The sequence below is a fragment of the Tubulanus polymorphus genome, chromosome 9 (assembly GCF_964204645.1).
Source record: "Tubulanus polymorphus chromosome 9, tnTubPoly1.2, whole genome shotgun sequence".
NCBI lineage: Eukaryota > Metazoa > Nemertea > Palaeonemertea > Tubulaniformes > Tubulanidae > Tubulanus > Tubulanus polymorphus.
In genome coordinates, this window is record NC_134033.1 from 9,073,342 (window position 1) to 9,086,885 (window position 13,544).

The following is a 13,544-nucleotide window of genomic DNA, read 5'->3' on the forward strand; positions in this document are numbered from 1 at the left end:
TAAAATGACGAGAAGGTAGATGGAGATGTCCAGAAGGCTGAACGACAAACCTGTTCCAAGGAAGCCCCCGTGAATAATGACCAGGATGTGGCTAATACCCTCACCTGATGAGAATGTATCCCGAGCGGAGCCTGGGCCCCCTGAGAATGCAGAGTTTCTTTAATTAAAGATACAATCCATCTAGCGATTGTGTCCCTTGAGATATCTCTCTTATCCCCTTATCGGAGAGGAATAAAGAGCCTCTCCCTATCTTGTCTGTGGGGAAGTGTCCTCTCTAGGTACTCCTTTAAAGCTCTTACTGGACAGAGCGACGTATCAGGAAGATCGTGAGATACCCTATGCGTCAAAGCCTCGATCTTCCAAGATCTGGCTGCTACGGAAGCCTTTTGATTCTTGGCAATGAAACTAAGACCAGGCCTTAAAATGACAAACCTATCTTGTGGACCAAAGGAAATATGACCCGGACGCATCGATAAAGCATGAACCTCCGAACGCCTCGCGGCCATCGCTAAGAACAGTAAGAACACCGTTTTCTTAGATAAGTCTGACAGGGTAGTATTGCGGATAGGCTCGAAGGGAGTGATCATAAGTGCTCTAAGAACCACTGTTAAGTCCCATGGCGGGATATCTGAAACCTGTTTGGGTCTCTTAACCCCAAAACCTGATATCAATTGAGCTATTTTCACATCCTCCTTCACTACAGGGAGCTCGCTGAACGAAAAGTATGCCCTATTGCTGATCTGTAGCCTTTAATGGTTACAACCTGTCTATTCTTCTCTTCGAACAGGAAAAAGAAAAAATCTATTAACTCTGACACAGAGGGGTGGAGAGAATCCACCGCTCTCCTATTACACCAATCGGAGTAACATTCCCATTTGGAATCGTACAATGCTCCGGTAGAGGGACGTTTGGATTCCACGATAAATCTGGCTGCCCCCGAAGAAATTCCTTGGTTTGAAAGCTGTCGCTTGACAATGGCCAGGCGTGTAGATTCAATTGGAATTGATTTGGGTGTAACTTGAACCGTCCCTGGGACAGTAACCCGGGGTAATTGGGCAGAGTGCGAGGGAAGTCCACCAGTAGATGCAGGAGTCTGACGAACCATGTCTGAGTCGGCCAACAGGGAGCCACTAAGACCACTTGACAGTTGACTGCCCCCTCTATCTTCTCCAACACTCGATTGAGTAGGGGAGTGGGGGGAAAGGTATAAGCCAGCAGGTTGTCCCAACTCAGAGATAGAGCGTCCACCCCCCACGCCAAGTCGTCTTGAAATGGGGACACAAACACCGGACACCTCGTGTTGAAGCGAGTGGCAAACAGGTCCACGTTCGGACTTCTCATCAGGGCCCGGACTTGATTGGCTACCCTGACTGCCAATGTCCACTCAGTGGCTACTGGCTTGTCTTGGCGAGACAGAGCGTTGGCCACCACATTCAGGCTGCCCGCCAGGTGGGAAACCGAAAGAATCATCCCTTGAGCCTGGACCCAGGTCAGAATCTGAGCTGCTAAGTTGGATAATGTTGGGGACCTGGTCCCCCCCTGGTTGAGCAAATAAGCCTTTACTGTGGAGTTGTCCGTTGACAGCCACACATGATGACCCCCTAACCTCCTTTTGAAGTGTTTGAAGGCCTTTTGAACCGCTAACAGTTCCAGGTGATTTATGTGGAGATGAGCCTCTGCTCAAGACCAGTTCCCGGCTTTCTGAAAACCTTCTACATGTGCTCCCCAGCCCTGATGGCTGGCATCCGTGAATAGATGAATCGGGGCCTTCAAAGGTCCTAGGGAGGTGCCTCTTGTCAAGTTCTCCGCGAGAGTCCACTACTCGAGGTCGGGGATTAGGTTCACCGGTGGTACCGGCAATAAGGTATCCCACTCTTCCCCTACTGATCTCCAAGCTTGCTTCCAGAATCTTTGAAGAGAACAGCTGTGTAAACGACCGAGCAGAACTACGAGTGCAACGGAACTCATCTGGCCCAAAACCTGGGACCAGGACTGAGCCGATCTGGGCGCCCCCGTCAGGAGACCGAGAACTGCCTCCCAGCTTCTGAACTCTGGCCTGTGCTGGTCTGACTAAGGCCTGCGTCAGGTCGAAGTGCATACCTAGGTACGTGAACCTTTGAGAGGGGGTCAACTGGGACTTCTCTAAATTTACTATGAAACCTAATTGACGGATCAAGGCCAGTGTCTTGTGTAAGGCTTCCTTGCACTCTGCTTTCGAATTTGCCACAACCAGCCAATCATCCAGGTAACAGAAAATGCGAACTCCCTTCGACTGAAGGTGTTTCTGAACCCTTTTGACAAGTTTGGTGTAGACCCAAGGGGCTGAACTCAGGCCGAAGGGCAGAGACCGAAATTGGTATGTTCTTCCCCTCCAATGAACTCTTAAATACTTTCTTGAGTTCCTGTGTATTGGTACTTGTAGGTATGCATCCCTCAGATCTATGGATGCTGCCCATTGGCCTGGCTCCAGCCCCTGAATCACCTCCTTGGGTGTTGTTAGCTTGAATTTTGGAGCTATGATATAACGATTTAGAGCTGACGGATCTATTACCGTCCTTAAGCCCCCAGATGATTTTGGGACGGTGAAAATTCTTGAATACCATCCCGGGGATCCTAGAGGGATTTCTTCCAGCGATCTTTTTAAAATCATCTCGTTGATCGCTGACATAACGTGTGACTCCTGCCCCCACTTCGGCCTCATTTCCACCGGCTGATGAGATAGATGCGGTTTGTGAACGAATTTCAGTCGGTATCCTTTGGAAACGATCTTTGTAGCCCAAGTGTCGCCAAATTTTTCTAGCCAGTGGGAAGAGGCGTCTTGAAGGCAAAAGCCCACTGGCCTGACATCTTCAACGGGTACCTGTGTTGGCGCGGCCACGAAAGGGTCGATTGAAGCCCCTACGTAATCTAGCCCTACCCCTTTGGGGATTGTCACTGTAAGAACTTTGAAAATAACTGACATAGTTCAAATTGTTATTGTTGTCCCTTTGAGCTCCCTTGGAGCTTGTCCAACCCGCTTTTTTGTAGCTTAATTTGCTGTTGACTTGAGATTGATTGTATCCGGGCTGATTTGCCGGTGAGTTTCTGTAGTTAGAGTTGCCAGCGTAATAACTAGGCTTTTTTGATGTCTTCCATGACTGCCTACCGGCCTTAGCCTGAGATTCTCTGATCTTGGTGGCCTCTGCATAGGCAGATGCGCAGCATCCAGAGAAAACCCGTGAGGAATTGCCCAGCGGTGCTCTGTATAGAGCTACTTTCACCGGGTCTGGAAGTTTGGAGTCGGCCAACAAGCTATATCTATTGATCAAGGCTAGGTTAGCCTGGATCCTTATACCCAAAGGTACTTGGTGACACAAACGCCTTGGCCATAGACTGTAGAATTCTCTCTATGGTCGCCACGTGTTCGGACATTGTCTCTGGATCCGGATTATCCTGGACTAGTTGAGACTTTACTTTTTCTAACTCGCCGTGCATGGCAACCAGTGAAATGTCTTGGAAAGACGCGATTTGACAAATGCTACGAGCTAATTGGTTCAACGCTCCCATTGCTTGTTTTGGTAAAGTGTAGGAGGGCGGTGGTTTTTTGGGTAGTCCTATCGTGGTTGACCCATCAGAGTCAAAGTGTGGTTTGAATCCGGGATCATCAGCACCTGGTGTGGCGTAATAATAAGTCTTGTACCCCGTTATGGGAGGATACAACGGAGAGAAAAATTTTGAATCCTTCATGCCTGCCTCTAATGGAGGATAAGACCAAGTATTGTCTGTACGCTTACCACCCCACAGTGTCGTGTCCAAAGTCTCACGCCATTCTTCTCTATATACAGAATGTGGTGCTAAAACTAACTCTTCGGTGTCATCGGATGGACTGAAGATTTTGGCGGCCGACCCTCTAGGCTGGGTTGTTTTAGGTTTGGCCTTGGTACCTCCGTACCGGGAGAAAACTTCTTTTACTAAGTCCTTGAATGGAATGTCTCCCGTCTCTTCCATTGTGGATGGTGACGGAGAGCACGATCTGTGCATGTCTCCGTCCCTGGATAGACCAGAATCTTCTGGATCATGAGATTTTTCCTCATCAGAAAAATCGTTGACATCATCCAACACCAACCCATCTGTTGGGTTGCAGGACAGCCCTGTTGGCACTGATGGAGGCTTGGGGACCGGGGTTTCCTTACCTTTTAGTTGTTCCTTAAGGGAAGCGATCTCCTGCGAGAATATCGCTAGCATATTCTTGATGTCACTAGAGTCAGACGGCTTATCAGCCGGTGATCTAGAACGTGAGCGACGACGTTGTTGCTTATGAGCACGCTTGTGCCTACGCCAGGTAGGTGACGGAGAATAGGTTCGACTTACTCTAGAACGGGATCTAGAACGAGACCTTGACCCAGAGCTGGGGTCAGACGGTGAACGACGTCGTTTTTTATTAGAGCGCTGGTGCCTACGTCTTATTGTATGGGGACCTATGCTAACAGTCAAACAATCTAACTCTATTTTCAAAATTCAAAAGAAAGCGGTTAGACTAATTAATAATTCAGCCTATAATGCACCAACAGGGCCAATATTTAAGAAATATAGTATATTGAAATTCCAAGACCTTATAGAATTAGATCTACTGAAATTTGGATTCTGTCATCTTCATAAATTGCTTCCACAGCGAGTACTAAACCTTTTCAACATAAATGCTGAATTCCACAATTACAATACCCGTAGTCGCAATTTTACAAGAGTTCACTGTCACACGTCAAAACTTTTCCACTCCTCCTTTCTTGCGCAAGTCCCAATTGTCTGGCAAACCGCAAATAATAACCTACATAATGCACCTAATTTATCTTGTCTTGTATCCCGATTTAAGAAATTGACTTTCAATAGTTATTCCTGATTATATAAATTATGTGTGGCACGATACACTCTGTCATTATTTCTTGGTTTCATACCCCAAGTATTAATTATGTGTATGCTTAAACTACATGGTAAATCACCATTACTGCACTCAAATTAAATTATTCGTATGAATATTTACCGTTTTACTATTATGTTAATATTACTTGGTGAGTACCATTATAAGCATCTTCATGTGTTACCAATTTAATACTTTGTTAAACAATTGTCAAAATATTATCATGATTGTCAATATATCATTATATTGACATTACCATGTGTTACTATTTTGTATAACATCTATTACTACTTATCATTCGCATTACGATGTTACTATTATCATTCTCATTATGATTGTTATTTTCAATTTATTTATATTATTATGGATGAGTCCCATCATTATCATATGTTATATTATTGTAACTAATTCCATGATTTGTTAAATAATTACAATCATTTGTTAAACAATTATAATCAGCATAATATTATGTATTATTATTTATTTTGTATTTTTATTATTTTGTATTTTTATTATTATTATTACTGTTATTATTATTATTATTATTATTATTATTATTATTATTACTAATATTATTATTATTATTACTATTATTATTATTATTATTATTATTATTATTACTTCTATAATTATTATAATGTTTTTCAGGTGCAGTGACTTGTACAGCCTCCAGGCTTTCACTGCTTCCTTCATTTAACTGTTATTTTTCTTCACTATTGTCGTTATACTATCTTGTAATTTAAGTTAAATGAAAAATAAATTATTATTACGTCTAGTAGAAGACGAAGAGTCGGACCGACTAAATCTCGATCGGGACCTGGACCTAGACACGGATCGTCCCGGATCATTGCCCTGTTTCCGAGTATCCGGGCATTCAGGTGTATCAACCTTGCCCGATGAGGACGCTGGGGTCTTAGAAGGTGTATCAACCTTGCCCAAACGTTTAAATCTCGGTCTCCTAGGGGAACTGGAGACGTCGTGATCCGACATGTTAAACCCTAAAATAAGCTGAAATAAAAGGTTAATTATTGATACGATTTTTAGTACAGATTATTAATTTTCGTGAATGATGAGACGGAAATCAATTACGTTGAATGATAATTATTGAATATATAAGGCGGGAGGAGCCGCTAAGAAAACAGCACGGCGCTCCCGCGAAACCGGAAGTAGAAAACTGGTGGCAAAATGTTGAAATGCGCATAAATTAAAAACGATTTCACCCGAAGTTCGACTTCTATTCCGAGATCAATCACTGTTATGTCTGTTTCTTATATCAATTAGAACGGATGTCCGATCCAACACGAAGAATTTTAACCGATTTACGAGCACTGCCGAAACACGTTCTCTAGAGAACAAGCGCCAAGCAAAAAGATGATGGCGTCTCGCCAGATGGCGCTATGTTACGGCGCCCCTACCAAAAGTCGATTCGGGCGTTATCTGCCTAGCCAAAAGCAATATGGCTATAGTGTATTTTCCGAGGGAATGTATTCGAAGTAAATACAGAGGACACTTCCGATTGAACCGGGTGGCAAACAGATCCAGCAGCGGATTGCCAAACATGCCCCGAACCCGATCGGCTACTTCTTGGTGGAGAACCCATTCTGTCGCAATAGCCTGACCTCGACGAGACAGAGCATCGGCTATCACGTTCCTTTTCCCTGCTAAATGTGCCACAGTCAGGGACACGCCCTTTGTCTGGCACCAAAGAAGAATTTTGGCCGACAGACCTGTGAGGGTTTCTGAGTGAGTGCCCCCTTGGTTCTGAAGGTAAGCCCTCACTGTTGAATTGTCTGTGGCTAACCAAACGTGGTGGCCCTCCACTCTCCTGTGAAAGAACTTCAGGGCCTTCCACACGGCCAGCATTTCCAGGAAATTTATGTGGTTGGTGGCCTCCTAGCGAGACCATCTTCCGGCTCTGACTCGGTTCTCCAGATGTGCCCCCCATCCTTGGTGACTGGCATCCATGAATACACGAACTGGAGCCCCCAACGGGCTAATGACACCCCGCGTCCAATATTCGTAGTTGCCACACACCAATGAAGATCCGGACTTAGATCAATTGGAGGTACGGGAATCAAGGTCTCCCAGTCGCCCTTCGACCGAGACCAGAAGACCTTCCAATATTGTTGCAAGCGCCTGCTTCTGAGGCGGCCTAAGGGCACCACCAGATCCATGGAGCTGATGGAGCCTAGAAGCCGTGACCAGTAACGAGCTGTTCTCGGGGTTATGGACACTCCCACTACAGCTTTTTGAAGTTTGGCTACTCGAGCCATGGACGGAAAGACTTTGCCGATTCGGAGATGGAAGTCCATGCCGAGATAAGTGAACTCTTGGGCCGGCGTCAACTGAGATTTTTCCCTGTTTATGCGGAACCCTAGCTGATGGACTAAGTCCAAGACTGAGGTCATTGCCTCCCGACATTCTTGAGCCGAGTTCGCGACTATTTATCAGTCGTCGAGGTAAACGAACAGTCGAACATCCCTTGACTGAAGTACATTCTAAACTGACTTGACCAACTTGGTGAAAACCCACGGGGCCGTACTGAGAAGAGACCTGAATTGGAACTGGCTGCCTTTCCAATTTATCCTGAGAAATCGCCGAGATTTTGTGTGAATTGGAACCTGAAAGTATCTTTCAGGTCCAACGAAGCCGCCCATTGACCCGGACGGAGCCCTTGAATCACGTCCTTGGGTTTGGTCATCCGGAACCTTGGAATGTCTAGGTGCCGATTGAGGGATGACAGACCTATCACCGTCCGTTGACCCCCTGTGGCCTTTGGTACCATGAAAACCAGCCGGGAGAAGTTTCGTTGCAAACTGGTTCTATCGCTCCCTTCTCGGCCGATTCCTTGAGAGCTGGAGAGATTAAGGCCTCCTGACCTGGTTTTGGCCGCATGTCGGGAGGTGACCTTGTCAGGCGCGGTTGCCTTAGGAAACGGAGACGGTAGCCATGAGAGACGACCCGGGAGGGCCAACCGTCTCCGAAAAGGTCGGACCAGTTGGTTGCTGCCTGCTGCAGACAACCTCCCACTGGACCCGAGAATTCATTTCGAGTTTTTCCGAAAGGAAGAGCCCCTTTTTGGAGCCTTCCCCTTGCCTCGATACGAACCGGAACTGTTACGACTGGACGAGGCTTGACACGATAGTTGAAGTTGCGCGCTAGCGCCCGAGAAAGCGCTGAAGTTTGAGTTGGTTCTGTATGCGTCCGTGCCGAACCTTGCGCCACCGGCGTCAGACCAGAACGCTTTTTCCACGGAGTCCGAACGGTGGACTTGGTCTGGACCTCAGCTCGGCGGAAACAGGAGCATACCAACCGGAGAAGAGACGTGAAGACGTCCCCAATGGAGCTCTCAGCAAAGCATTGGACACCATATCCGGCAGACGAGCTTTGGAACTGGAGTCCATAACTGACTGACGGGAGGCTTACACAAGATTAGCCTGACCCCGAACCGACAACGGAATTACATGTGAAACAGACTGAGCCAAAGATTGGATAATCCGGTCCATTCCCTCCAGTTTTAGGGCAACTGATTCTGGGTCGGAGCCCGCTTGAACGGCTGCGTGAGTCTCGCAAAGCTGACCCGTCATCACCTTAAGTGCCATTGAAACCAACAAACCCTGGTAAGATTGTCCAGGATTGACGTCATGGCCACCAAACCAGACTTAGGCAAACGAATACCCGACTGTGCTGAAACAGTATCCGGGCTGATCAAAGTATAATCAGAATCCAGGCAGCTATAACTGTGATCCACAGCACCTGGAGTTGCGTAATATGCCGAGCGAAATGCGCCTATAGGTGGATCGGTTGAACTAAAATATTTCCCAGATTTCATACCCCGTTCTGAAGGGGGAAACGAAAACGTTCCAGGGCGACATTCACCCCATAATTGCGTATCCAATCGAGCCCATTCTCTTGAAACCGCTGACGATTCCCGTTAAACGTTAAGATCGCAATCCGGAGGGCGATAAGCTTCCATTGACACACCGATCCAGAGAAGCTGCTGTGGGCTTAGCACGAGTTGCCCCGTGTTTGACAAAAAACTCACTAATCATTGCTCTAAATGGCATGTCCCCTGCTGGTTCGGATAAAACTGAACGGGACGGAATATACATTGCGAGCCAGGGAAGTCCCCATCGTATGGGGCAACCCAAAATTGCTCGCGACAGGAACGACCCCAGACGGAATTGCCACTTCCGGGACCGGATCCTCATTGAAATCAGACCCTACCGCAGCATCCAGGAATTCAGAGTCAGAATTCCGAAGAACTGAGCTGGCGAACTTCTAACCGGACAATCAGGAATAGGCTTACCTGTTGTAGAGGTTGCAGCGACTTGTTGCGACGATGATAACAAGTTTAAAATTTTCTCTTCAAATACATGGAAATCCTTCTGAGTCAGGAATTTTCCAGTATTTCCGAGGATCATGCCGACTTCGGTGACGGTCCCTCGAACGGGATCGAGACCTACTAGGAGAATCGCCTTCATCGCTAACCGACGTCGACGAACGATGAGAAGACCGACGATCAAACCTTGATCCGCGATAAGGAGACCTTGCGCGTTTATTACGCTCACGTCGTCTGGATCTAGTGGGAGAGCGAGCTCTATCCCCGGAGCGACGATCAGAATCAGATGATGAACGAACCAGAAGTTTTGAACTGGATGACTTCTGGACCGGACCGGTGCCCGAACCGGACTGGTACCGACCAAACCGGTGCCGGCCGATCCCGACTACCGCGGCGAGCGCTCGGTTCAGAACATATAGTCTGAACCGGCCGAACCAGTGAACGACCAACGACCGGTGATTGACCGGAGACCGGTGGCGGTGAACCAGCGTTCCTTCCCAGTGAACAGAGTTGGGAAGCTGATCGTACCAGAACGATCGGCAACCGCTCCGCTATACGATTAGAAATAGAATTAGAGACGTCGGTTGGCACGTATGGCCGAAACCGACGAATCCCTGCTATTAACTCGACGACGATCTCTTAGCTTCAGAGCCTTGCAAGGATCTTCTTAGATTCGGAGCCAAACTCCGAACCACGCGCCAACAAAAAATGGCGTTAGCAGGAAATTGGATGGGACAGTCTATTGAGAGGGTGGATAGGTGCTGGTTAAGTTAAAAATTGGGTGACGGATGGTTTTCCATAATTGTAGGAAAAGGCACATGTCAGGCAGGGAAGTATACGAAAGAAATAGCATATACCTATCTTCGGCATGATGTTTTAGGAGAATCTCAGAGAATCCGTGCTCCAAGTAATCAATAAAGGCTAAGATGTCCCTGTTGATTGAATCCAGGAGTTTGCATGAAAATCTGTCTATTGATACGATCTCCATCACACACAACTGCATGATGCTTCATTCATCATGAGTATACGTGGTAGTGGGTTCCCCACTGACTCAAATAGACATGCTCCACCTGTGATGATTTCTTTACACGGAGTGTGCGAAGTTTAAAATAGACAATTTATTTTCTCAAATTGAACAATTTCCAAGATTCACTTCCCTCTTTCCCAATTTTACAGCCCTTCTATAAAATTCATTGCTTTGAAGGACACTATTCAACACTAAGTTTTAAAACAAAACTTTCTTTTGGCTCATCTGACTGCAGATCATATCCTTTTACAGTAAACATCTCCCGAAAAATATAACAGTAACACTTACTTTGAGAACATCTGTTGGATTTGCTAGAGCACTGGATACTGAACCAGCTATGATTCCGCATAAAACATCTGTTGCCAGGGTCTCCTCTGTAATAAAAAAGTAACATCTAGGTATGCAGGAATACATTATTACATAATTCATTTTATCTTATTTATTACATCCTCTAGATTTGACAGTTAATAAACCCAAAATCTATTTGGGAAGTCAAAGTTCAATGTTTCAATTTGAATATATATATTTTTTTTAAACTTGTAAATTGGCTCAGTGGGTTAAGCACTCTACTATATTTTCATTTGGTTTCGAATCCCAATATTGCAAGTCAGAATTTTACTACTTTGAACCCAGGTATCGCACTCCGCTGACGGACTCCGTAACCAGAGCAACATAGAATGATAAAGATGGGTCTCCAACTGTGGAAATCTGCGTTTCCGCAGAAGATTTTCATCCCTGTACGCATTTATTTTGTGACACGATTCCTGATTGGTCAGATTGTTACTAGGTTCCAACCATTTGTAAACAACGGCACTACTCAATCAAACTACTGACTGGTGGTACTCATGTTTCAATGAAATATTTGTTGAATTTCGAAAGTTATTTTACAACTGTCGACAAAATGGTCTTCACTGGCGTGAAAGTATGTAGTGAAGTTTCTGCAGAAACTCTATTGGATTAATGTTTATTTTTTCTTAAGTTTTTATTTATGAGATTTGAGCGGGAAATTTTTGTACATGGCACCTTCGAGTCATCAGTGTCACTGACCTCAGGAGTGCATTTCACACAATACCATTGTAATCTAAGTCACAATCCAACACTGGAATATGCCCTTATCCTGGAGCTACAATGCATACATATCATTGATTGCCGATGGGATCAAACGCGTCCCCAGCTCTGTGGCAACAAAAGATAAGCAAGATTATGTCAGAAATACTAGATTATGAAACATTTAGTACTGCAATTTATGATGATGATACGTTTAGTACTGCAATTTATGATGATATTATCGTACAGTCCAAATCTGCTTCAGATCATATGAGACATTGGTCAAGCGTCCTTTATATTACAGAAAATATGGATTGAGGAGAAATGTAGATTGTTTAGAAATACTGTAACTTTTATCAGTCACATTATCTCTTGTTTCAGAAGAAGGCATAGTCCATGTACAAGCAATGGGAGATATATGTAGCGCTATAAGAAATATGAAGATTCCTACCAACATAACAAGATTTGTTTGAGCTGTGAATTACAGTCAAGCCCCGATATACCGCCCTCCCATATACAGCCTACCCCGCGGTATATCAGGGGTTGACTGTATTTATCTAGCGTATTTCCTATGTACCTTCATAGTTTGCAAGAAACATTTTACGCATTAATGAAGAAGAACAAGCCTATCATTTTGACTGAACATGAAGAAAATTTTGAAGTCATTGAGAACATGTTAACTAATCCAACAGTCGTGTGTGCTCCTCAAGGTAATGGTGATTTTTCACTTTTTTCAAATATTTGCACTCAGAAGATTAAAGTCAAAGACAGATTGGTTGCATACCACTCTAAAGTTCTTCCTAAAGCAGCTAAATCCTATTGTGTCAGTGAATTGGAATTACAAGGATTATTGTTAAATATTTTGCATTTAAACATATTTTGAGATCGATTTCATTTCAATATTGTCGATCTCTTGCCATTGATATATATTAACAGTTTGAAGAACCAACCAACTACACTTAGGATGCATAAGTTAAAAAGTTACTCAAACGTCTTTCGCTATACTCATTTGATCTTTCTGACACTTACGAGTCCATAAGAAGGCTTACAATGCAACTAATCATTAATTAGGCTTACCACGAATATAGTATTGATGAGGTGGAGTTGGACCTGCAAAAAGAAACAAGTCACATGGAAAATATACAGTGAACAATTAGCAGACATGCCAGATTTAAAAAATCTACGTCAGGGCCATATTCAAATTTTGTCAGGGACGTCAGGGATATCTTGTAAAAGTCATTTCTTCAGGGACATATTAGAACTGTCAGGGATAAAAATATCCAGCCACTTTTTCAGGAACATTAACAAGAATCTCAGGGAAAAACCTACTGAATTTTACAGTGAAACATTGTCATGACGAGCCTATTAGAATATAGGCCCTATCATTCTTTCTATCAACTCGATTTCCATTTCATAATTAGCTGGTTTGCTTTGATTGACATGATGCCAGATTGCCCCCAGCTGCTCAACAAGCAATTATCCCAAAAAAGCTTTATAAGCTCAAAATTACTTATATTGGGCCATGAAAATGCTTTCATTTTGTAATTTGTATCAATTAAAAAATGAGTTGTTGATACTATTTTATGGGCTTCTTGCTTAATCTATGTCTGTAGAATGTTGCACAGAGAACTCCGAACACCAGGCTGAAATAGCCGATCAGCAATTAGCGTGCGGCAAGTTTGATTGACAGCGCTACTGATTGTGTCTATGGGAGGCTGAGCTCTCCTCTAGTATCGCGCGCGAATGGATTTTGTTGCATTTTGTTGAATGAATGGCAGCTTATTGGAACACAGCCAGTTTCCTGGAAAACTTAAACTAGGCAACACTCGAGGCATGTTTTCACACGGTGCACACTTGATTTCAAATGTACATAGCTCATACACTATTAAAGTCTACACACGAGTCTCTCGCGTGGGGTGCGGCATTGCCGTGGCAAATCAGTTGGATCGATTATAGTAGCTCGAGCGAGCAATTGCCGGAACTATTTGAAATTAAACGCCACAATGCAGAATTATAACGTTAATGAGGCAATTCTCTCCGGGATTTTTATGGGCTCTTCATAAAATGTTAACTCTCGCCGGGATTTTAGGACTAAATGAAATTTTCGTGACAAATTGCAGCTCTCCGGGAAGGGGGACAAAATTTCAAGAACTGGGACTCACGTCTGGCATGTCTGAATTAGTATGACATGAAATATATTTGAACTCAGTTAAGCCGTCAAATGCAAATTGAGA

General features: G+C 44.5%; 2 protein-coding genes across 2 annotated transcripts in view; one reads left to right on the top strand and one right to left on the bottom strand.

Moving 5' to 3' along the window:
• The window catches only part of LOC141910735 (uncharacterized), a 284,387-nt gene that overhangs the window by 90,919 nt on the left and 179,924 nt on the right, over positions 1-13,544 (top strand). The gene's annotated exons all lie outside the window — the stretch shown is intronic.
• The window catches only part of LOC141910733 (kidney mitochondrial carrier protein 1-like), a 41,690-nt gene that overhangs the window by 15,629 nt on the left and 12,517 nt on the right, over positions 1-13,544 (bottom strand). Inside the window, exons 5-6 of the mRNA XM_074801478.1 lie at positions 12,388-12,420; positions 10,552-10,637 (exon numbers count right to left, since the gene is read on the bottom strand). Coding sequence (XP_074657579.1) covers positions 10,552-10,637; positions 12,388-12,420 — 119 coding nt within the window. The remainder of the gene's footprint in view (positions 1-10,551; positions 10,638-12,387; positions 12,421-13,544) is intronic.